This window comes from Medicago truncatula, chromosome 5 (assembly GCF_003473485.1).
Source record: "Medicago truncatula cultivar Jemalong A17 chromosome 5, MtrunA17r5.0-ANR, whole genome shotgun sequence".
NCBI classification, from domain to species: domain Eukaryota; kingdom Viridiplantae; phylum Streptophyta; class Magnoliopsida; order Fabales; family Fabaceae; genus Medicago; species Medicago truncatula.
Window position 1 is genome coordinate 33517927 of NC_053046.1, and position 24781 is coordinate 33542707.

At 30.8% G+C, this 24781-nt stretch overlaps 3 protein-coding genes across 3 annotated transcripts; 2 read left to right on the forward strand and 1 right to left on the reverse strand.

Moving 5' to 3' along the window:
• Positions 1-6714: 6714 nt before the first annotated feature.
• LOC11430051 (uncharacterized) lies at positions 6715-7623 on the reverse strand. Its single transcript, XM_003616019.1, has one exon. The coding sequence runs from the start codon at positions 7621-7623 to the stop codon at positions 6715-6717; it is 909 nt and encodes a 302-aa protein (XP_003616067.1).
• A 3281-nt stretch (positions 7624-10904) lies between these two features.
• LOC11436402 (transcription factor DIVARICATA) lies at positions 10905-12118 on the forward strand. Its single transcript, XM_003616020.3, has 2 exons — positions 10905-11266; positions 11806-12118. The coding sequence occupies exons 1-2, from the start codon at positions 10905-10907 to the stop codon at positions 12116-12118; spliced, it is 675 nt and encodes a 224-aa protein (XP_003616068.3).
• An 11178-nt stretch (positions 12119-23296) lies between these two features.
• On the forward strand, positions 23297-24306 carry LOC11423440 (transcription factor DIVARICATA). Its single transcript, XM_003616023.2, has 2 exons — positions 23297-23658; positions 23994-24306. The coding sequence occupies exons 1-2, from the start codon at positions 23297-23299 to the stop codon at positions 24304-24306; spliced, it is 675 nt and encodes a 224-aa protein (XP_003616071.2).
• The last annotated feature ends 475 nt before the right edge of the window (positions 24307-24781 follow it).

A 24781-nucleotide genomic window follows, 5' to 3' on the forward strand; every position in this document is an offset into this window, starting at 1 on the left:
TTTTATTTATTTTTAATTTTGATCTGAGGGATCAGAAAGGTGGCATCTATCGAGCAGTAATATAGAAGTGTTGTTATTTAAAGTTACAAGAACAAAGAGTGAGAGGTATTAAAAAGATAGAAATTGTGTATCTTGAGTTGATGGTTAAACGACGTCTTTTATAAATATCGGTTAGTAGTCGTTGGACAATGATGAGGGATTGTTATTATCAATGTCGAGCTGACATCTGTTATGAGCCGTTGAGATGTTACAAAGTGAAAAATCTCAAGCTAGTCGTTGGATGTTTACTAGAAGAAGACGATCCAATCCAATGCTTCGGATTTCAATCGAATAGTATGTTTAATCCTGAGCACATTTAAGACGATCCAATCCAATGATCCGATGTTCAATTTTTGTTATTGAATTAGGGCAAGGATTAAAGCCCCTAGACATGTTACTTATAATTAAGGAAACATTATTTTATGTTCGTTTTTACTGCATGGATCCTTTAAAAGCATTGTTGGATATTATGTCTTATGTTGGTGATAGTAAATGTAATGTGAGATACAAACAATAAACTTATTTTTTATTTTATTGATGAAATATGGGTAGAATTATTTAAAGAAACCATTGATGTAACTTTTGGAGAACGACTCATGTTAAATTATGAGCATTATTCCTAAATTTGTTGTCATCCATGCAAGAATTAAAATTAACGCCAAGAAAGCTTGGATAGAAAACTATATTTATATGTAAGCCCTTTCATTAACATTTTATTATAGGATAGAAATGTTAAAAATCTACGTACATGCATATGTCAAGTTAAAATATCAATTAGAAGACAGGGAGACATAGGATTCCCAACACTAAGCCTATATATATATGAGGTGTCGTACATAACTTGCAGAAAAATGAATGGCAATATGTGCACGTTGGGCCAACATCTGAAGCAAATAAAGCCAAAGATATGTCACGATTACGAGAATCGTTAGTGTTCTACAAATTCTGTTTTTTCTTTAAAAATACTTTGTAGTAGTTTATAGACAAAAACAAAATACTTTGCAGGTAATTATTTTTTTTAAGAAATCAAAATGGAATTAATCACTAAGAGTGATTCAACTCACACAAGGTGTGCAGAAGAGAATCACCCTATAAATTACAAAGTTAAGGTCTGTTGCCAAAGCAAAAGGCAATCCAAAAGAAGAAATAAAATGGAAGAAAACTACTCCGTAACACTCATACATAATAAGGGGTTCCACCACCAGTCAGTATAACTGAAGGCGAATGGGAACATTTTAGCTTTCAACCAAGCAAAAGACAGAAACTTAACGTTCTCCAAATTGTTTGTTGTGTTGGAAATTTTTTTGCTGTTTCTTTCCTGTCAGACAACCCAGCAGCCTGCGTGCCAGATCACGTGGAGGAAAGAATAAGTAGACTACAGTAATCCCGCCAAATGACATTAGTTAAAATAATTATAATCGAACTTTAATTTGTAAAAACATTCGGTTTCACATTTTTAAATATGAATTTCGAGTTAAATTGATTGTAAAATCATTTTTTTTAAGGATTGATTGTAAAATCATATTTAGGTCAAGTCGAACCAATCTCAACTTTATTACACTTAGTAAACTCTTTTTTTTTTTGTGGTCGGGGGTCGAACCCTAGACCTTACATATGGTATGAATTATCTCTACCAATTGAATTAAACACGAGGACGCATGTAGCAAAATCTTTAAAGAAACTAACTTGATTTTACCCAATTTTAAAGAAATTTACCCCTTTTCGATAGTTTTAACTTTAAACAATTTTAGAAACTTTCATCTCTATGTTTGTTTGTCTTGATTTAGTTTTTCAATTTTGTTTGGTTCACCTCTTCGTTGGTTTAGTTTAATTTCGTTGCTTCTTCTTTTCGGTTACTACTTCTTCTTTGGTTGTCACTATATTTTTATTTTTTTGGGTCAAGTAGTCCAGTGGCTAAAGCTCGCATAATTTAATTGTGGAGAAGTGGGGTGTCCGAGGTTCGAACCCCGACCCCTGCATATAATATGCAATATTCATACCATCTGAGCTAAGTTCATTGGAATTGTTGTCACTCTATATTATTTAATTTGATTTATATCTTATTTTCAGCATTAATTTATAATATCTATTGATGACAATATGTCATATCACATTTTTAGAGTACTTTTGATTAAGTTTTTAGTCTATTATTATTATTTTAGTATTTAATTTAGAGTCATTTTGAATAAGTTGTCGTTGTTGAATTATTGTGTCATATTTCTATTATTGGTAAATTAATGGCTAGTAAAGAGAATGAAATAAATTGGCCAAGGAAAATGATATCAAGTTAACATTTAGTACTGTACCATCTGTGTAGCCTAACAAGAAAGGGAGGTAAGAATATTAACATGTTCTGCACAATTAAATGAAAAATGGGCCTTTTACCCATGCCACTTTGGTTGACCCGAGAGAAAGAAAAAAGAAGGTTCATCAATTTTTATAGAAGGCAGCAGCATAACAGGAGGAGGAATTCACGTTTTGGGGGAAGCAGCAACACAACAGGTTCTCATTTTGGGCGAATTTTGGTTTGACATTTCTAGAGAAACACAAAGCAAGGTGTTAGGAGTAGATTCAACCTAAAATTTGTTGAGACATCATGGATCTAGGCATTGAATCTTCAAAATGATATGGACACATACTTTTGAATCTAGAAATAGAATAACAATCTGTCTTAAGTTATCACTCTAGACATGAATGTCAATATTTGATAATCACTTTTAATCTAGGACTTAGTGCTTTTGGGTAATTTAATCGGTTGGGAAATCGTCGATTAAACTATCCAATCGACTTTGTGATCGTTTAAATGTTTGGGAAATCGATGTTTAAACGATCCCTTAGAAATAACGATATCATTTGGACACGAATGATATTGTCGAGTGATTGTGATAATATCATTTAAAAAGCAAGAATCCGTTAATTGATCAAGAGATTGAAGTTGTTACGCTTGGTTGATATCTCTAACCCCAAGCGAAATGGTCATATCTCTTTTCTATTTATTTTATATCAAATAATTTATATAGTTTACACAAACACACATTTTAAATCCATACACTTAAAACAATATTGATTATAATCTAATGGTCACCTCTAGATAGAGACAAAACATAAAGATAAACATTCGGAATATGGACTTCTTCTGGAACATTCCTCCAATATGCCACCTAGCGTTTCTTAGTCACCAACTTTGGCACATGATAGTCATTCAAAAACTTGGGCCTTAAGTGAGCCATGGATGAGATTTTTGGGTTACTTTTAGTGGTTCAAAGTTTTTCTTAGTAGGAAAAGAGATTGAAGATGGTTTGCTCCGCATTTTTCGTTGAGGTTGAGGCGGTGGGACGAACATTGGTCCTCCAACTTGTGGTCGTGGAGGAAGAGGAAAAACAGTTCGTTTCATTTTCACAGAGATTGCTTGGGACGTGTTTGGGTGCTCTTTTCTGTTTTTCATTCACATCACATATATAGAGGAACGAAGATGATTACTAAAAATAACTTATTTGAACTTATTCATAAACGTTTATCATAACATGTTGGTTAACGTTAATTATTTTATCATTTTCTATATGTATAACTTATGTGAGCTTATGCATAAAGGTTTATTATGATAAATGTTTGTACTATAACTCTAACAAAATTTTCATTTCTTGATCGACAAACTATCAATGCTCCACGTTAATGTAATGTGAGTTTGCGTGGAGATGTTAGATTATATGTTATTAGAATTATTATAACTATTATAACATTGTTAATCATCATAAAGTTAGAAGAACAATTATAAGCCATAGGCGGAGTTTACCAAACATTGATAGCAAGATGATCCAACTCCCTAGGTAACCTCCCATTTTAACAGATTTTTAATATTTACACATTGTCAAGTAAAAATTGAAACAGTTCATGTGGATACGAAGTTTATAAATTTGATTACTTCGAAAGTTTTAGTATATTTGCTAAAAGTCTATCACTGACCAACTACTACAATAAGCTTTTCGTTGAAAATGAAATCTTGGAACCATTTTTCATGAAAGGTGTTTTCCCTATAATTCAAGAATAAGATCGACATGAGTTGTGTAGAGTCTAGTCAGACTTACAATACAATTAGTCGATACCCATACATTTGAGCGGGTTCGATCACCAATTATGAGTACCAAAACTAAAAACAACATTACTAGCTTTCAACCACCACAAAAAATATGATTTTACTTTATCTAACATATGCGGTAGAGAGCTTTGTTTATTTCTGAAAACTTTATCATTCCGCTCAGTCCACAAAATCCAAACACACAGGAGCCAAATTAGATGGAAAAAGGAACGTCGCGCTCTCAAACAACCTGCATAATTAATAAATTGCAAGAAATGATCTGTTATAAACTGAGTCTTGATCCCAACAACACCTAGCCAAGCTCGCACCAACGGCCACAACGCACCAAAGTAAAGACAAAACAGAAATATATGATTCAGATCCTCGACATGGCCACACCCATCAATGCAAGACCGCGCCTCCACATGTAAGATCCCACGGAGTGCCAAATTTTGTCTTTGTAAGGGGGTAAAGACCATACGCCTTAACTACATCCCAAAACCAATCTATATCTTCTTAATTTTTGAGGTCTATTATTCTTTTACAATTGTTGATGCATTTAACGATTTTCTAGTACTTCTAGAAAGAAAAAAATAACGACAAATTAAATAATAATAATAATATTGACATAAATTATTTATACACATTCTCAAATTAAAATACTTATATTTAAACTTACTACTTCAATGTTCTCGTGAGCTTAACTAAGTTGATTTTGACCTTGCATAATATATGCAATGTCTGGGGTTCAAACCCTGACCAAAAAAAAAAACTTACTACTTCAATCTAGATCTTTGTTGCAACATGTTTATCAAAATTCGACAACAATGACAAATCGGGAATTCCTTCACCAAATCCATGCTCTTACTCGTGAACTAGTACATTCTGCTCCTTCTCGTGCACTCCGACCACAACCACATTCACGTCTTGGAGGAGCATTTGCCTCTCGCTCTCTACAAACGGAATTATACAAGGTCTCCTTACCAAGTCTCGTTCTACCAACATCATCAGTGATATCTACAACAAAGAATAAGAAAAAAATATTATCATTCAAGCCTTTCATAAAATACTTAGAGCACAATCAACAACGTTAAATATGAATAATACAATTCATGCAACACAAACAAAGAAACAAACAATTAATCATTCATGTACCATCAACAAACCCTGAACAATATCAAATTAATCAACAACATACACAACTTGAATATTCAAATATGATAAATTGAAAGATTAAGACACGTACTTGTTGTGTTTTAGAGAAAATGTGATCTATGTGACTTAAATTTGTTGAAGATTAAGAAATACAAGAAAAAAAAATGAGTTTTTTCGACAATGCTTGAAGTTTCACAAGTTTAAAACCATCAAAACGTATATGAAAACTACCATTCTATTTTGATGATATAGAAAAGCACACATCAAGATCGATCGTGACTTTGAGTTTGACAGTCCATTGGTTGGCTAATAAGATTGAAATAATGATATAACATAACATGTGTGTGGGTGAAAATAAATTCCTTAAGGAGATATTTAACTCATGTTCCTCTACTATTACCTTGACTTTCGATATGATATTTTTTTAGTTGATAGCCTATTTTTTTGGTTGATGGCTGTTGGTTTTTATATATGGTTTAATTTATCTTTTTAAAACCGGCTGAAAGGTGTGGATCGGGATTTCGTGCTGTAATAAAGTACACAGTTTTTACGCTGTACAAGATCTGACCATTAATTAAGGATAGAACGGTACAGATTAATGCAGGTACAAAATCATTCTAAACATTCTTAGCCACACGTTTTAGATCGGACATCCATGATCTGTTTCAATGTTAAGCTGTAATAGCAGGAAATCTAAATCCCTGTAAGGTGATGAATGCATCTTTTTTATAAACTCTTATCAAGAGTCATATCTTTTCAACGTGAGACTTGAGTTTTTTTTAATAATGATCTCGACTATGATTACTTAGAAAAATATCTTTATTAAAAGAAAAAGGTGTTGAAGATAAAACGAATTTATCCTATTGTTAAAAAAAAGGATCATAATGAGTCAATAATTTGATGAATGGGGTTTCATCAGTTGTGAGATTAGGGGTCAGAACTTTTACGGTAAGACAAGTAGCTTTAAAAGTTGCGTCAAGCAAAGTGACCAAACATGAGAAAATGTGTTCTGACAATCAACAAGCTTTTATACCATCTGCGTTCGACACTTTTGGTTTTCTAGACTATTGACCTTCTATATAGAGTTCAGGTCGTGCTCCAGAGGTGGTTGACCTTCTAGGTCCATTAATGTTATGTTTATGAAGATTTGTTGCGACACAACTTCTTATCTGTTTATCTTTTATTCATGTGTAATTAATTATATATATATATATATATATATATATATATATATATATATATATATATATATATATATATAACGTGTTTTAATGAACTCTTTAAGGTTACGTTATATAATGATTTATACTGCAAATGAAATAAATCAGAGCCACCAAAATTGACCAGAACATTTGAACTAATCATTGGACCAAATCATCATAACATATAATTCGTTTATTTCAATTTTCAAATATGTATATGGTAGCGCCAACAATGGCTAACATTTAAGGAACATAATCATTTTCTATCTTTGGTGGTGTACGAGTCCCTAAAGCAGATGGTACTTTGGCGTTACCAATATATATTATCTTCAAAGTTTCACTGCAATCAGCTTCCAATTCCATTTGCTTAATCTTTGTTTCTTGTTTGGCTCTTCTCATTCTACTAATCAATAGACCAAACAAAAACAACAAAACAATCCCTCCAGCCAAACATACAATAACAATCTTGAACTTGAATTCGTTCTTCCAATGAGTTTGTGGTGAAGCATTTGATTCCACTACAATTGAAACATGCCCTTGTTCAAATATTGGACAAACATTTCCATTTAATAAAGTGTCAAACTTTATAGAACCAAACAAATCAAAATACACACACTTTGCTAATGAACCGTAGGGTGATGTATTTTTCACATAAGAAAAATTAACTAAAATTGGTTTATGATAAGCGCTTAATTCCAATTCAGGTAAATTTGAAGCAATCAAATTTGTGCCATCATAGGCTAATAGACCAAGAACAGGTGCTAAATATGAATAACCAGATAAAGGGTAATAATATTGAGACCAATTACCTAAATTTTGGTAAACCAAAACAATTCTTTTAAAATAAGGTTGTTCAATAACCCCTTCTGGGATCTCAAATTCTTTGTAACTTTGGACACCTTTGTCCCACAAACTTCCACTTCTAAGCCTCATTGCTGAAACTTTAATCCCTGTTAGGTTGGAAGGTACTTGAGCATCATAAGGTACACCAGTTTTTGGCGTCGAAAATGCCTTAAATGCGCAATCTTGAAGCTGATCATCGAGCGAACGAGCAGAAACAATGCCATCAAATGAAGTTTGTGCACTTGAAAGTATTAGACAAAGAAAACATGTGATCAAGAGTAGCATAGAAAAATTGGTTATGACCCTCATAGAATCAAAATAAATAAAATTCACTTAGAATTTTGTGTGAAGAGTTTGAGATTAAAGTTTGAAAATTCTTGGTAGTAATTTATTTTTCTTGAGCAGGAAAAGAATGAAAAACATAAGAAATGAGGGTGGCAAAAGAAAAAAGTGATAAAGTTTATGAAAAATGAGCTAAGAATATTGAGGAGGAGATTTATGTGACATGTGAGTTTGTGATTGTAATATGTATGAATATTGCTTGTGCCCCTCTCACATATCTTATAACTTTTTTTTTTTTTGGGTCAATATAACTTGGTTGTATAAGCTCTCAAAACCACCTAATTTTGGTATGTATTATTTTTAATATTATAATAAATTTAAAGTTTTCATAATTCCTTTTTAACCAACTATTCAGTCAAACGAAATTTTGACTCTCATTATTTTTTTACTTTAATTAATTTTCTAATTAATTTTTTTTTTTTTCAGTAGGAGGATGCATGTTTTATAATCATGATCACTAAGGGACTAAATTATCCTTAAAATATCCGTAAACAAAAGTGACTAAATTATCCATAAAAAAAAAACTAAATTATCATTTTTTGAAATAATATATTTTAGCTTACTTTCTTAAGGATAATTTAGTCCGTTTAGTTGGTTAGTGCTCATGAGATTGTATAAATTGTTAATGACTTTTGATAAGGACATATCATTTCGGATAATGAAAATTTAAATATTAGTTAAAACAATTTTTATTCGTGCTTTTCTTATATTTCAAATGAACTTCGGATTAGCGGAATCTTCATCCCTTATAAACATGCAATTTAAGAGGAAAACAATGTTATTCCTTAAAAATACCACATAGAATACTTGCAAGTTTATTAATATTTTGAAAAGTACTGGTATAAAGCATGAACATATAGCAATAAATATATGGAAGTAATTCAATTACAGTAGCTTCAAAGAACAAGGAAATGGCTTCAATGGTAAGTAGATCAAAAAAATATTAAGAAAAATAATTAGGGAGATCACACTGCAAAGCAACGTGCAGTCAGGTGTAATTAATGGGATGCCCATAGTAGTCAACGCAACCAACTACGGCTATGTTTGGATTGGTGATATGTGATGGAATGGAACGGAATAGAGTGGTACATAATTATATTCCATTGTTTGGATTTGCAAAAAGTGAATGGAGTGGAATGGAATACAATGGAACTCATTCCATCCAATACCACCCAAACCTTCAATTTTTCATTCCCTCCAAATTGGGGTGTATCCAATGGAATAGAGTACCGTAACAAAAATATTACATTTTTACCCCTGTTTTTATTTTATCTGTAACATGTTCCTCCAACTACTGTTCTTACGTTTTTTTCTTCTCCCGTTTAATTTTTTCATTGCTGTCATGTTTTCCTCTTAATTCCTCATGTGCATGCTTATTATTTCTTGCTCTGGTATATATATTTTTCTCTATGTTTACCTTTAAAAAAAAAAGAACTTTGCTACGTTGATTTTTTTTTTTTTTTTTAAAGAAACTTTGCTACGTTGATGTATGACTATATATTCTTCAATTTTATTTTTGCTATTTTACCAATAATACCTAGTATACATACTGATGAGTTATAATGAGTTTTAAAGTTTCAACATGCGTGTATATTCCTAGATTTGTTATAGAGTTCTGAAGAAATGCAGTTTGTTAAACATATGGATGGCATGTCTAAGTCAAATTAGGATGCTAAACTCTTGTTTAAATGTTTTAACGGTTGAAGGCAATAAAATTTTAGTAGTAATATCTTTATAATAATAGTATTTTTTAAATAAGGGTAAAAGTGGAATAAAAATTTATAACTTGTTCCGTTCCGTTCACTTCACAAACAATGGAATGGAAACATGATTTTGTCACATCATAACATATCCAAACAATGGAATGGAATCTTTGTTCCATTCCATTCCGCTCCGCTCCACTCCATTCCATTCCATTCCGCTCCATTCTGTTATGTTCCGTCAATCCAAACAGAGCCTGCATGTCCACATATGTTTTTTTACTTTAACGTTAATACCGCTTTTGGTCCATGTAATATGAACGAATTCCGATTTTAATTCTTATAGAAATTTTTTAGATTTTGTCCCTATCATTTGAGATTCTTCCACTTTTGGTCCCTCACTAAAACTTATAAGCAGAATCTACTTACGTGTCCAGTTGACTGTGTAATTAATTTATGTTTTATATATTTTTTAAATTGGAATTAGATGTCACTTGGATTAAATAGATTTTTGATTTCAAAATTAAATAAAAACTAAAATCTTTAAAATTAAATCATCAAATTAAAATCATTCTCAAGGTTTTCCATCTTCTTCTTTCCATCGTGATTCTTCTTCTTCAATTCAAACTCAAACTCATGAATCTTTATCATCTTCAACTCAAACACATGAACACCCAAAAAATCAGAAAAACACATTCAACAATAAATATTCTTAAATCTTCATCTCTTTATTCCAAATCAAACAAATCTCAACCCACAATTAATTGCTTTATCAAGAAAATAAAATTATATACAAACTTCAAAACAAAACTCATAATCAATAAATGTTTGAAAATTATGAACGGTGTTTTTTTATGAAATTTTGATTAAAACTAAAAAAATATATAAATGTTTGTTACTTTCAAGTTATAAAAAATCAAACTAATCATGATTATTTATTTCAACGACACCGACAATAATACAATATAACAAAAAAATATAATCTAAATTCTTTTGTTAATGACACCAACAACAATTTTATTATAGAAAAAGTTGTTTAAGGGGTATATATATATATATATATATATATATATATATATATATATATATATATATATACACTATTGATTGATTTAACATTTTAAATTACACTTACAATATTTTCGTGAGCATATCTCAGTTGGTATCGGACAATGCATAAAATATGCAAGGTCGGGGTTCAAACCCCGACCACCACCAAAAAAAATTGATACCTACAATATAACAAATAAAATATAATTTCTTTTTTTTAATGACTTTAACAATATAGCATTATTATAAGCAAATTTGGTTTTTTTTTTTTTTTTTTTGAAAGAGTTATAAGCAAATTTGTTAAATGGTATAATTGGAATTTAAAAAACATCCAAAGCCAACCATACATTCTCATATTTATCGACATTGCATTTAAACTAACTACCAAGGATTAGGAGAAAGTTGTTACTTTCTATCCTTACTATATATACTTCACATTAACGCAGCCTTCTTAGAGAACTCAAGCAAATCAGCGATTAACAAATTAGATAAATAAGAATGTATCAATCTTCATACCAGCATATGAACGACCCAAATAATGATGGAAAATCAAAGGAATGGACATGGGATGAAAATAAAATCTTTGAGACAATTCTCTTTGAATATCTTGAAGAAGTACAAGAAGGTCGATGGGAAAATATTGGTCTTGTTTGCGGTCGATCATCAACCGAAGTAAAAGAACATTATGAGACATTGTTGCATGACTTAGCACTCATTGAGGAAGGTCTTGTCGATTTTTCAACAAACTCTGATGATTTTATTATTTCAAAAGCTTCAACCGATGAGAACAAAGCTCCTCCAACTAAGAATAAGACTAAGAAAGTGGTCAGGGTGAAACATTGGACTGAAGAAGAACACAGGTATATGTCTTTACTTATTTAGAAAAAAAATTAAATTACACTTTATTTTAAATTTTATTTTTTTCTTGTTCATGTGGACGAGTCTTTATGCATGCTTAATATTCCGTAAAAAGAAATATTAGTAAACAAAGAACACCTTACTTTTTTTATGAAAGGGACAGTTTAAAGAATCATCAAATTAAACAAAGAATCCTTGATTATTTTTTATAAACAAGAAACTTTTTTTTATTTAAATGTTTATTCCTTTTATCCACAAAAAAAAAAGAAAAAGAAAAACGTGTATTCCTTTTTGTAGGTAAACTTTCATTCCTTTTTTCTATTGAAATATGTATCTTGAATTTTAATTTCCCTGCATCAGTCCCTTTTTGGTTGATGATTTTTGTGTGACTACACTAACTACTCATTCGTTAAATTGGACTAATAAGAAAAGTATAACAAACCTGACGAAATTTTTTTGTTAATGTATCTTTGACGCTATATATATAAATATATCTTTTTCCACCAAAATAAATTGACTTCCTCTCATCATTTTTTTATAGGTTATTTTTAGAGGGGATCGAGATTCATGGGAAGGGAAAGTGGAAACTGATTTCACAACATGTTCGTACAAGAACTGCAAGTCAAGTTGCTAGCCATGCTCAAAAGCATTTCCTTCACCAATTAGATGGTACATCAAAAAAGACTTATAAAAAAAGAAGCAACTTCTACATTACCTCATTGAAGGGAAATTCCAAACCTCTTCTCAATAAGGACAACATTCCATCTCCTTCTACCTCATGGGATGGAAATTTCCACCCTCTTCTCTATAAGGACAACTATGTTCCAGCTCTTCCTTCTCCTCATCTGAATTAAATGTTGAAATTCAATTTGTATTACTATCAAAGATGACTTCTTTAGAAAGTTATAGAATTGAACTCATTTGAGTTTGGTCTTGTTGTTGCTAGTTGTTGTTGCTAGTTTTGGTCTAGTCCCCCCAAGATGTTTATTGTATATCTTTCTCTATCAATAAATTTGTTAGTTTGTTGCAAATTATAGTAGTGAATTTTGGGTGTTAATCTAATTAGGATTATGATATCAAGTTTTTCTTCTAATACGGAAAATTTTTAAAAATGAAGGTACGGGTACGTTGGTATAAAACATAAAAAAAAAAAAAAAAAAATTTCAAGTGAAGTACTACACTTCTATCATCATGATGCTTGAGAGTTTTATTTTTTGTGTGCATCCCCTCTACTATTTTCATCAAAAGCAAGATAATTTTGGTTATTTTTTTAAGTTGGTATGTTTTTGCTGCACCAACTACGACAAAATAACTAAGTAAAAGTAGGTACGGTTCGGTAGTGCTTTACGAGTACCATACGCCAAGGTTTTACACCTCGAGAGTTTACCTCAACTCGTTTTAACTATGTAAACTCGAATCGTAAACTCGACTCGTAAACTCGTACGAGTTTACCTAAAATTAAATATATAAAATATTATATATATATATATATATATATATATATATATATAATATGTAACCTAATATTTAAACAAAACATAACCAGTTAACCACATTTAAATAATAAACTCTAACAATAAAAAACAAAATTTATCAGTACATTTAAACTTTGTTTCATCTTCAATTGTAACTTTAACTTCAATTGTTCCATTTTCTCATTTAAATACTTGAGCAAGTAATATATTTGAATGATTTCAAATCAATCAATAATAACAAGCTTTTGAATGCATTCCCTAAAATTCAATGTATGTCATTGTCACACATTGGCGTAGCTTCTGTACATAACAAGCATGGAAAAAACGAGTATGTTAACTGTAAAGGCAACATTTCAGCACTTTGGGATTGAAAAAAGAATTGAATTTTGAAAGAAAATGAGACAAAAAAAAACCAAAATAAAAAAAAATAAAAATTCAAAGGTAATTAGGATATCAAATTTGTCTTTGATGAGATAGATAGGCTCACCAATCCTTCTTTTTAAAAATCGATTGATAAGGTTGGATGTCTTTGTAGGATATTCCATTACATTAGAAATTGAAAAGGTTGAAAGCTCCTATTATTTATGCAATATGTATCCATTACATGAGAAATTGATTGAATGGATTGATAAGTTAGCATGACCCATGTAACTATGTTATATCTATCCAAGGGCTTTCACGCGAATATACCACGACTACCATTTTTTATATTTCTTTCCTACATATGATAACTACAGTTATATATATAGAAAGAAAAGAATCTTTCAAAAAAAAAAAAAAAAAGATGCCCTTTCAAAAAAAAAGAAAAGAAAGAAAAGATGCTAATAGAGTTTTGACTCTAGTTTTGTTGTCATGAAATCTCATATTCAGCTCCTATATATGAAATGAATTCATTGCTAGTGAAAGAGATGAAAAGATCATGGTATGTCGAAGGATACCCGCTTGTTTGTAAAATTTGTTAGGCGTTTTTTCAAACACTTTCGTGTTTATTGGGTTAGGTTTTTTTTTAGCGGGTATCCTTCAAAAGTGACATTGGTATTCTAAAGTGACATACAATTTGAGACAAATATTTTTTCTAAAGTGACGTACAATTTGGGACGGAGGGAGGAATTGACTATCAAGAGTAGAGATTTGCTTGACAGCCACAATTCAATTAGCTTCGACGTCACGGCAAGACAAAACTCTACTGAAATCTCCTTCATCAAGCATCTCAAGAAACTCCATATATTTTCTAACGATTGGATTTCGTTGTATTTTGTGCCTTGGATTATGAGTACCAATATCAATGCGATGAAGAAGAACACAGGTCTTTTTATACTTATAGTTAATATTTGAGAAATTAATCAACGTACATTTGATTTTATTTATTTTTTTGACTTTTTTTTTTCATGTACGTCAAAGAGTTTATCTTGCATGATGTATATTCCATAAAAATTAAGAGCATTAAATATTTTATTTAGAGAACATTACATATATTTTGTTGAAATTTTATGATTGTTTTTTTAATGGCTAAATTGCGTATTATCCGATTTACGTTTATTGTAGGTCAAAAATAAAGGTTAGTCTCCTAGATTAAAAACATCCAAGTATGGCTGATGAAAAAGCCGACCATCTGGGTGACGAAAATCTTAATCACAATTTCAAGCTTAAAAACCCTAGGCAAAATTAACCCCAATATTCTATTTTCTAATATTTAATTCTTATTTACTATTTTTTTTTTTAAATTATCATACATATATTGTCTACCCGTGGACGTTTTAGACAGATGTAACAGAGATCACTATATAATTTATCATTTTTTTAATTTTCTTTGTTTGATAGATTTTCCCTATCTCAATCTTTTTTTGTTTGATAATTTCTGTGTTACGGTACTATTTTCTTTTATTTTCTACCAAAAAATAATAATGTTTACTTTTTTTTGAAGGAATAATAATGTTTACTTATTCCTTCTTTTTGTTTTTGATCAAATGTTTACTTATTCCTTCTATTCTTATATTTTCTACCAAGAAAAAATAATGTTTACTTTATTCCTTCTGTTGGACTAAAAAGAAAGGTATAACAAATTAAACGAAAGGAAAATAGTTTTGGTCATCAGGATTTTTTCTCAAAGATCTGTAATAGTCTGATTAACTTATTAAGGTGAAAAGATTGAAAGTATTATCTTATCTTATACAATGTTTTCGTTCACTCAAGTTTTGATTTGATGCCTCCTGATATTATTAGGGGGAAAGTCAAATATTTTTTTTTTTTAACAAGTAAAAATAGATTATATTAACACCGCAAAAGTTATCTCTTTAGTACAAGGTGTGCCAAGAAACCACCGAAAAAATTCAGTTCACATAAGATATAATAGAGTCTATCCAACGCCTAAACACGACATAGGACTAGACCACCACATATGATCACCAAATACAAAACAAGCCTTTTTGGCTTTCAACCACCACAAAAAATAATACTTTACTTTGTCTAGTAGCTGATCTATAGATAACTCTTTTTGTTTAAATAATCTAGCATTTCTTTCATTCTATATGATCCAAACGGTCAGAAGTCAAATAAGCTGAAGAAATGACCGTCTTGATTTCATAACACCTGTATAGTGAGAAAACTGAATAAAGTGATCAGAAATTTCTTGATGGTCAACACCATCAAAACCAATCCACGACCGCGCTAAAGGCCACAATCACCCAAAACAAGAGCATGAGAGAAACAAATGACGAGCATCCTCCACCTGACCACACCCCGAAACACACATAGAAGCCTCCACATTAATTACACCACGTAATGCCAAATTATATTTTCTTTTTCGATAGATAGATTTGTTTTTAAGGAATGATAGATTGAACGTTTTGTCTTTCACATATTTGCCTTTAAATACTCCGAATAAGAAAAGGAAATTGATTTAGTATTATTTAGGTGTTGCAATATGGTTTCGCAATCCGCAGGTGTGCTAGGTTATGTACCGATGTTCGTTGCTTCAGATTTGGACTATGTTATTTACCCTCTAAGGTAGACATGGCAACGGGGTGGATCGGGGGCGGGTTTAAGCATCCCCGTTCCTTCCCCCCGCTTCCATGCACCCGCCCCGTCCCCAAATCTTATTGGCGGTAAAAATTGAACATCCAACCCCGCCCCACCCTCATCCGCAAAAAGTTTATTTTTTATAAAATATTTAAAACATACATTTTTTTTGACAAGTTAAAAAATACATATTATTTCACTTTTTTCATAGCAACAAAAAACAATAATTATATTAATAATTAAATATCTATCTAATAAAAAAATTTAAAAGAGCAAAATAATTATAATAAATATGTTTCTAAAGAGTAATAATATATTAAAATAGGCCGGTGCTTATGGAAATAAAATTATAAAATTTAATAAAGTAAATTTCAAAAAGCGGGTGTGGGGCAAGGGTGGGTGCGGGGCGGGTGTAAGCATCCCTCGCCCTCGGCCCTTCCCCCGTAGTAAAATTCAGATTTCTCCCACACCCGAACCCAGTTAAATCGACGTTTCCCGTTAAATTCGGGGCGTGGGCGGCTGGGTCTGGCGGGGAAGAGTTTTGTTGCCATGTCTACTCTAGGGTTGTTTGAATACCAATTTTTGTATTCTATTGGGTTAGGTTTTTTCTCAGATTAAATGATGTTTAATTGTCATTTGAGCGAGTTTTGGTTTACCCACCGTAAAAAAAAAGTTGTAGATTCCCCTTTTTCATTTGAAGATTATTTAATTTTGAACCTTCAAAACAGCTGACTATGGGAAATGGATGAGGTAACACACTAATTTGGATTTGACTTTGTAAAATTGCTAACATGGCACACTAACTTACAAATCAATCTTCATTTTTTCTATTTTATTCAAAGCAATTTTACATAGTCAGATCCAAATCAGCACACCACCTCATGCATTTTCATAGTGAGCTTTCTTTAAGGTCCAAAACCAAAGAATCTTCAAATGGTAAGGAGGAATTTACATCTCTTTTTACGAGTCAAACTATTTACGGGTCAAACTAAAACTCATCCAAATGACATGGGGTAAACAACATTTAACTCTTTTTTCCTCGGTATACTTTTGTGTTCATTAGATTTTGTACTACAAAACTTCTTAATCTACTTGCTTAAAAAAATAGAGAATTAGAAAGTATCTAAAAATATTTTACTCAATGTTCTCTTAAAAAGATTTATTTCAATATTTTAATCATTAACATCGTATTGAAAAAAGTATGTTAAAATACTGTTAGTAGATTTTAAAATATTAAATTAGAAAATATTAAAATATCATGAATAGTTTGTTGAGATATTTATGATGCATAAAATAATTGATATTATTTAGTGGATAAGATCAAAGTAATATATGAATTTTGTTGAGATATTTATGTCAAATAAAATATTAGTTTTGAAAAAATAATAAAATATGACTTACTTGCCCAACAAGTTTGATACCGTTTCAATTTTTAGATAAGCTTTAGTTGTTTAACTGCCTAATAAGTGTAGAAAGCCTATAAAAGGGAGTTTAGGGTTGAACATATGTTTCACTGAGACCTTGAAATCAACAAAGAGAAGCCTCGTTAGAAATCTTCAACTCCAAAGAACACAATGCTGAGAAATCTACAATGCTACGGTACATTCTCAAATCCTCTCTATTTATGTCTTCTCTTCTCCCAAATCATTAATCACAAAGGACACAATGCCGAGAAATCTAAAAAATATGATTCCATTTACTCCGGTTCTCTCTAACTTTTTCATTAATCACACACTAATCATTCAGTAATTATTGTTAATTTGTTTAATTAATCCAATTTCTTGTGATTAGGTTTGTTTGATTCATAGCATATACTAAAACTTCAATGAAGTCCAACCGTTAGAAAATATGGAGTTTCTTGAGATGCTTGGTGAAGGAGGTTTCAGTAGAGTTTTCCGTTGCCGTACGTGAAGTCAAAGCTAATTGAATCTTGGCTGTCAAACAAATCTCTATTCTTGATAGTTACAATGGTGTTGCTAATTCAATCATCAAAGAATAGAGATTTGTTTAACAGCCACGATTTGATTAGTTTCAGTAGATTATCTACCGTAGCATAGAATCAAATTTCCTGAAAGAAATTGTGAATCAACCAAAACGGTGGATCAATCGAAACACAAATAACAATAATGTTTCAACTGATGAAAACAACTCCTCTGCTGAATAAAACCGAGAAAGTGCAATATCATTGGGATGAAGAAGAAAACTGGTATTTATATTTAGGGTTAAATATGTATTTCATCCTTGCAATTAGGGGTCGTTTAAAAATTGATCCCTGTAATAGCTAATCATGGCAATTTACTCTTGCATTGTTTAATCATTTAAAATTTCGTCCCTCTCCCCACTTAATCACTGCCACGTCACTAATTTGATGACGTGACAATCACTGTCACACACGAAATTCCAATTTTACCCCTGGGTTTCCAATTCTTTCTTCAATATGTTGTCCTCTTCGTAAGGGAAAAATTGGAATTTCATGTGTGGCAGTGATTGCCACGTCATCAAATTAGTGACGTGGCAGTGATTAAGTTGGTCAAAGGACAAAATTTTAAATGATTAATGATTGCAAGGCTAGTTTGCAAGGATTAGCGAATACAGGACTAATTTTTAAACAACCCCTAATTGCAAGGATGAAATACATATTTAAGCCTTATATTTATAGTTAATATTTAAGATATTATTTATTTTTTGAATAATTAATATTTGAGATATTAAGTAACGTACATTTGATTTAATTTTTTAACTTTTTTTTTTCATGTACGTGCCGGTTAACATTTCCCTATAAAAAAAGAAGAAAACCGGAAGCAACTTTGACATTACCTTATCGAATGGAAATTTCAACACTCTTGTCTATAGGGACACCATTCCAAATGTTGAAACACAACCAATTGTGGAGCATACTATTCGTTCACTATATACCAATTATTCATTATTCCAAATATTTAGGATTTGAAATCAGTAATGAGAATGCATTGGTATTAAATCTTTTGAAAAAGAATTATGTCACTCATTGTGCTCCACCTGAGATAATGCAACAACAAAAAATTATGCAACGACCAAAATTTAATGCATGCACTCATATAGTAAAAACTTGCTTGTTTACTTACATTTAAAGAAGGGTTCGGGCTAGCGTGAGCATAGAAAATAGGTCTCTCACGGTGAAAATTTAATTTTGTCCATCAGATATATAAATATATTATGTAGTGGTTAGGATGGTTTACTGGAAACCTGTCTTCCACCGGGTGTGAAACAGTGTCCATTTGTTTTTAATTTTTTTTTCAACAGTATCCGAAATCAATAAATGTTACAGGGAAGGCTTTGCTGTTCTTCGGAGGATCCTGTAGATCGACCAATTTGCAAGGGTTTCCCCACCACCGTTCGCGTCCAAATTTCAGGCTCCCGTGGTCGTGTTTGTGAAATCCATTTCTTTCATTAATTTATTTGTGTTTAATAAATTTTATTTCTTTAATTAAAATTAAAAAGTGGAAAGGAATAAAAAAAAAGTGAGAAGTACATTATTGACTGAAATTTCCGTCGGTAATGCAGATCAATATAAACATTACTGGCGGAATTTTCCCTCAGTAATGCAGAGGTAGTTTTGACAAAGCATTACTGAGGGATTATTCCGCCAGTAAAAACCAGATTTCTTGTAGTGAGTTATTCCCTTCAAAATTGTACAGTTTCTTTTATTTTTGACAAAAAATAAAAGCACGGTTACATTATTAAGATGATTTAAAATTCCAATATCACAATTAGTAAAATTTCTTTTTAAACTAAATTATGTATTTCGATGTATTCATTATCCTTAAATCACGTTTGACTAAGCGTGTTTAAAACCGAACTAATAAAATAGAAAAATCGCAAACCGAACCAATCTAAATTGAAACCGCAAAAAATGGAACTTGGTTCGGATGTATTCAGACAATTTTTTTACTCAATAGCATGATTTTGTTTGGTTTGCGGTTTTGATTTTACCAATCGAACCAAACCAAACAGCAACATCAAAAAAAAAAAAAACTAAATGGAAATTTTAAGAAAATGACATTTTTTTTTCTCTTGTTAAGTTTCCTCTTTTTTTTTTTCCTTTAAAAAACATATTTTTGTGGTATTTGAACTCTTAAAGAATGATAAAAAATTTAGTCTTTTGTAATTTTTACAAAATTTAATTACTTTTTGTCCACGTTTAAACTTTGGTGTACGTAGTTGGGTACATTGTTTGATGAAAATAAAATCGTAATGTTGGATGAAATTTAAAACATTCCTGAAAATATATTGTGTTTTATCTTTGAAATTTTATTTTAATGTTGAAAACAAAAAAAATTATGGTATAAGCAAAATTACAGCGACCAATCCAATCCAAATTGCATTTGTTTGATTTGGTTCGGATTTTATTTTAAAAGTCAACCGAACCAAATCAAACCGCATACTTTTTCAGCTTACGGTTCAGATGAAATTTAACCTCAAAATCGAACCGCACCGCACCACAAATACCCATTCGTTTGGCATTTTATGTGGGAGTTAACGACGCGAATTAGTAAAACCAAATGGGAGGAGATTAATTTAAAAAATAAGATACGGTTAAAACCAAATGGGTTGATAATATCGGATTAGAAAAAAAAAAAATCCACTTTTTTTTTTGAAGGAAAAAAAAAATTCCACTTGTTAACGAGATCATTAACCTACTAAAAATAAGATACATACATAGAATTGTCTATTGATGTATTTTTATATAATGAGTAATATTTTTTTATTAAAGCTTAAAATTGATCCGTAAACGTATTAAGTTTATTGAAGATGCAGAAATGGAAAAAACATATTAAATGTAATTAATAAAAAAATGGTAAAACCGGCTTCACCTGTTATAAGCGGTAGATTTTCAGTTTTCACGGTGAGCGACCTATTTTCTATGCTCACGCTAGAACTCAAGTAAAGTAATAGTCCTTAAGATACTGTAAAGGGCTTTATTATCAAACACAAACTTGTGGTTAGTGGTTACTATCTTAAGGGCTTTTTTTTGCTTCTCTTTTAACTCAGATTATTCTTGGTACCCTTATTTTAATTCAATATAAACAATTCGTTGTGTCTCAACTCTCAATGACTATTATTTCTGTGGCACACACACACGCTAATATTATTCTTATTCTTGTTCTATCAAACTGCACAATATTATCTCCTAAACAATACGAGTCAACCGATGAAATACCAAGTCAATTTCAAAAAAGATACCAAAAACATCCAAAATAATTCCAATGCAAAAATAAATGATCCGTTATTTCCTTCATACCATACCCACCAAAACAACAGCTAGAATCTTTTGTTGATTAAGTTGCCTTTTGTTGATACTTGGTTGCGTAGGAGACGTCATACAAATAGAGAAACTTTCAGTGGTATTTGTTTATATCAAATACCAACAACCAACAATGAATTCACCAGGATCTTCAACAACAATCTCGGTTAAATTCTTTATATCACTAATTTAGTGAGTTTTATGGTCAATTCTCTATTAAGTAATTAAAAAGAAAAGAGATTATGTTACACCATAAATGTAGGAAAATAGTTTATCCTCTTCTCTTATGTCATAAACATAGAAAAACAGTTTATTCTCATATATTATAATCTCTTAATCTTAATGATTTACATATGAAATTAAAAAAACTTAATAGAAACACTATGTTAATGTTGATATTTTAAAAATAATCATGAGTTTGACAATATTAACAATGTAATTGTTTTTAATATAATTACTGCAATGTTACGTTAGTCATGCGAAAGACGAATCATTTGACAATATTAACAATATCAAATATTTAAAGTTTACAACTCAGATTTTTATTTTTTTTATTTTTTACAGGAATTTAACCTAAGATTGATGGGGAAGACTAGTCCGCCCACTCGTCAACTTTCTATTTTTTAATTTTTTTGTTCAATGGATGATGCAAATTTTAATGTGGAGCAATCCAATGACTCATCATAACCTAAATTTATCTTATAAGATCGTTTTTACCACAAATTATCTGCTATCAAATATTTTTAATCACAACATATTTTTTCTTATAACAATAAAATTGTCAAAAAAATGATTTAATTTTTTTTATGGGCCAACAAGCCACCTCGTCAGTCCGCCACAAACGGGAGGAGAAAAATTATGGAATCGATATATCTCGTTCCATTCTGCGAGCTTAATTGGGACAGACCAAAACGTATTGGGTCGCTTTACCATCCCTACTCACCAGTGTACCTAAGGGCATTGTTTTCGATATATATACTTTAATTTAAATAGGTAGTTAGTTTCCCACTCCCTATTATCACGGTGTTGATTTGATTTTAAATTTAAAATTGGAAAATAGTTGAGTTTGATAAGGGTAAAATATGAATAATAAAAAATTCTCTTATCTTGTTTATATATAGCTTGCGTTTAGGCGGACACTTTGTGTTTGTCCGCTATTTTTATTGTGCTAACTACTAATGCTTATAATTTTTTTTTTAGAGTTAATACTTATAAATTACGTGGCCATATTTTCTTGGCGCCTGTTACGTGATAGGTTGCCTACTAAGGACAACCTTTATTGCCGTAACGTGGTTGACATTGATGATCAGTTTTGCGTTGGAGGTTGTGGGGAGGTGGAAACATCCTCTCACTTATTATTACATTGTAATGTTTTCGGGGCTGTTTGGAATCACATCTTTAGGTGGATTGGTTTTACTACTGTTATGCCTTCTGATGCAACTAGTCTTTTTAATCAGTTTAATTTTATTGGGGGCGCTGCCAAGTCAAGACGGTTCATCTTTCAGGTTATTTGGTTTGTAACAGTGTAGGAAATTTGGAAAGAAAGAAACAACAGGGTTTTCAAGAACAAAAATTGCTCTATATGCAAGTGGTAGACAAAATAAAGTCGTTAACTTTCAAGTGGTTGAAGGGGAAATACGTAACTCTCCCCTCCAACTATCTTGGTTGGTGGCATAGCCCATTTGTGATTTTAGGCATTGGTTAATAGTCTTTCTTTCTTGTATTTTGGTGGTATGTAATTATTGTATATACATTGTTGTGACTTTGGTGTTTCTTCCTTCGCACACCTAGTGCTAAGAAGGTCATTTGGTTGGGTTAATATATATTTCATTTTAGCTTCTTCAAAAAAAAAGAAATACTTATATATTACGAACAATAATTTTTATGAAATATTGAATAAAACTATTTTCATTTTAATTAAAATTATATGTACGACGGATACATATCTTTTTATTGCACTAACATTCAAAAAACATAAAGGTATTTTTTTTATGAAACTTCGATTTTGATTAAAACAAAAAATATAAATGATTGTTTAACAATAATAACGTTCTCATATTTATCTTTTTTTTTGAGGGATACATTCTCATACTTATCGGCATTGCATTTAATTAATCCTTGGAATGCTGTTACTTTTTATCCTATATATACTTCACATTACTATTTATAAATGCAACCCTTATTGTACCCAAAAGAAAAAAGAAACGCAACCCTTATTAATCTTCAACCAGCGATTAACAGTTAGAGATACAAGAATGTATCAATCTTCATACCAACATATGAACCACACAAATAATAATGATGGAAAATCAAAGGAGTGGACATGGGATGAAAATAAAATCTTTGAGACCATTCTCTTTGAATATCTTGAAGAAGTACAAGAAGGTCGATGGGAAAATATTGGTCTTGTTTGCGGTCGATCATCAACCGAAGTAAAAGAACATTATGAGACATTGTTGCATGACTTAGCACTCATTGAGGAAGGTCTTGTCGATTTTTCAACAAATTCTGATGATTTTATTTCAAAAGCTTCAATCGATGAGAAGAAAGATCCTCCAACTAAGAATAAGACTAAGAAAGTGGTCAGCGTGAAACATTGGACTGAAGAAGAACACAGGTATATGTCTTTACTTATTTTGAAAAAAAAAATTAACTTATACTTTATTTTTAATTTTATTTTTTTCTTCTTCATGTGGATGAGTCTCTATGCATGCTGAGAATTCCGTAAAAGAGAAATTAGTAAATCTTTTATTCGAATAACACTTTGGTTTTTCTGAAAGGGGCACTATTTTTATTGTGTTAAATTTAAAAGTTTATTCCTTTTATCAACAAATAAAAAAAGGGATCAATAAATATTTTAGTCGAAGAACACATTACTTTTTATGATTTTATTTTGTTTTCACATATTTCCCCATAAAAAATTGACTTCCTCTCATTATTTTTTTTTTATAGGTTATTTTTAGAAGGGATCGAGATTCATAAGAAGGGAAATTGGAAAATGATTTCACAACATGTTCGTACAAGAACTGCAAGTCAAGTTGCTAGCCATGCTCAAAAGCATTTCCTTCACCAATTAGATGGTACATCAAAAAAGACTTATAAAAAAAGAAGCAACTTCTACATTACCTCATTGAAGGGAAATTCCAAACCTCTTCTCAATAAGGACAACATTCCATCTCCTTCTACCTCATGGGATGGAAATTTCCACCCTCTTCTCTATAAGGACAACTATGTTCCAGCTCTTCCTTCTCCTCATCTGAATTAAATGTTGAAATTCAATTTGTATTACTATCAAAGATGACTTCTTTACAAAGTTATAGAAATATTGAACTCTTTTGAGTTTGGTCTTGTTGTTGCTAGTTTTGTTATTGAATTGCACTCTATTCCTTCGTGAGGATTTATCCTACTTCTTGGGTTTTGGTCTAGTCTCCCAAGATGTTTATTGTATTTAATTATCTATCAATAAATTTGTTAGTTTGTTGCAAATTATAGTAGTGAATTTTGGGTGTTAATTAATTAGGATTAAGATATCAAGTTTTTCTTCTAATGTCCATGCACTCTAAATTTTGCAAAGTTGAACATGATTTCCATCGAGAGGAGGAATGCAATAGACTTGTCATAGAATCAACAAACAAAATTTATGTGGACAAGATGCTATTACTATTGATCTTCATGCATGTATTTTGTCGTTCCCCTACAAGATGCTACAAAGGGATTTCAGACTCTCATTAGTCAAGAGC

What these genes read in the sequence shown, in the direction of transcription:
- LOC11436402 (XM_003616020.3), top strand. Translation starts at nt 10,905, where the DNA reads ATGTATCAATCTTCATACCAGCATATGAACGACCCAAATAATGATGGA. An exon ending in TGGACTGAAGAAGAACACAG is followed by an intron (nt 11,267 to 11,805) that starts GTATATGTCTTT and finishes ATTTTTTTATAG; the next exon opens with GTTATTTTTAGAGGGGATCG.
- LOC11430051 (XM_003616019.1), bottom strand. Translation starts at nt 7,623, where the DNA reads ATGAGGGTCATAACCAATTTTTCTATGCTACTCTTGATCACATGTTTT.
- LOC11423440 (XM_003616023.2), top strand. Translation starts at nt 23,297, where the DNA reads ATGTATCAATCTTCATACCAACATATGAACCACACAAATAATAATGAT. An exon ending in TGGACTGAAGAAGAACACAG is followed by an intron (nt 23,659 to 23,993) that starts GTATATGTCTTT and finishes TTTTTTTTATAG; the next exon opens with GTTATTTTTAGAAGGGATCG.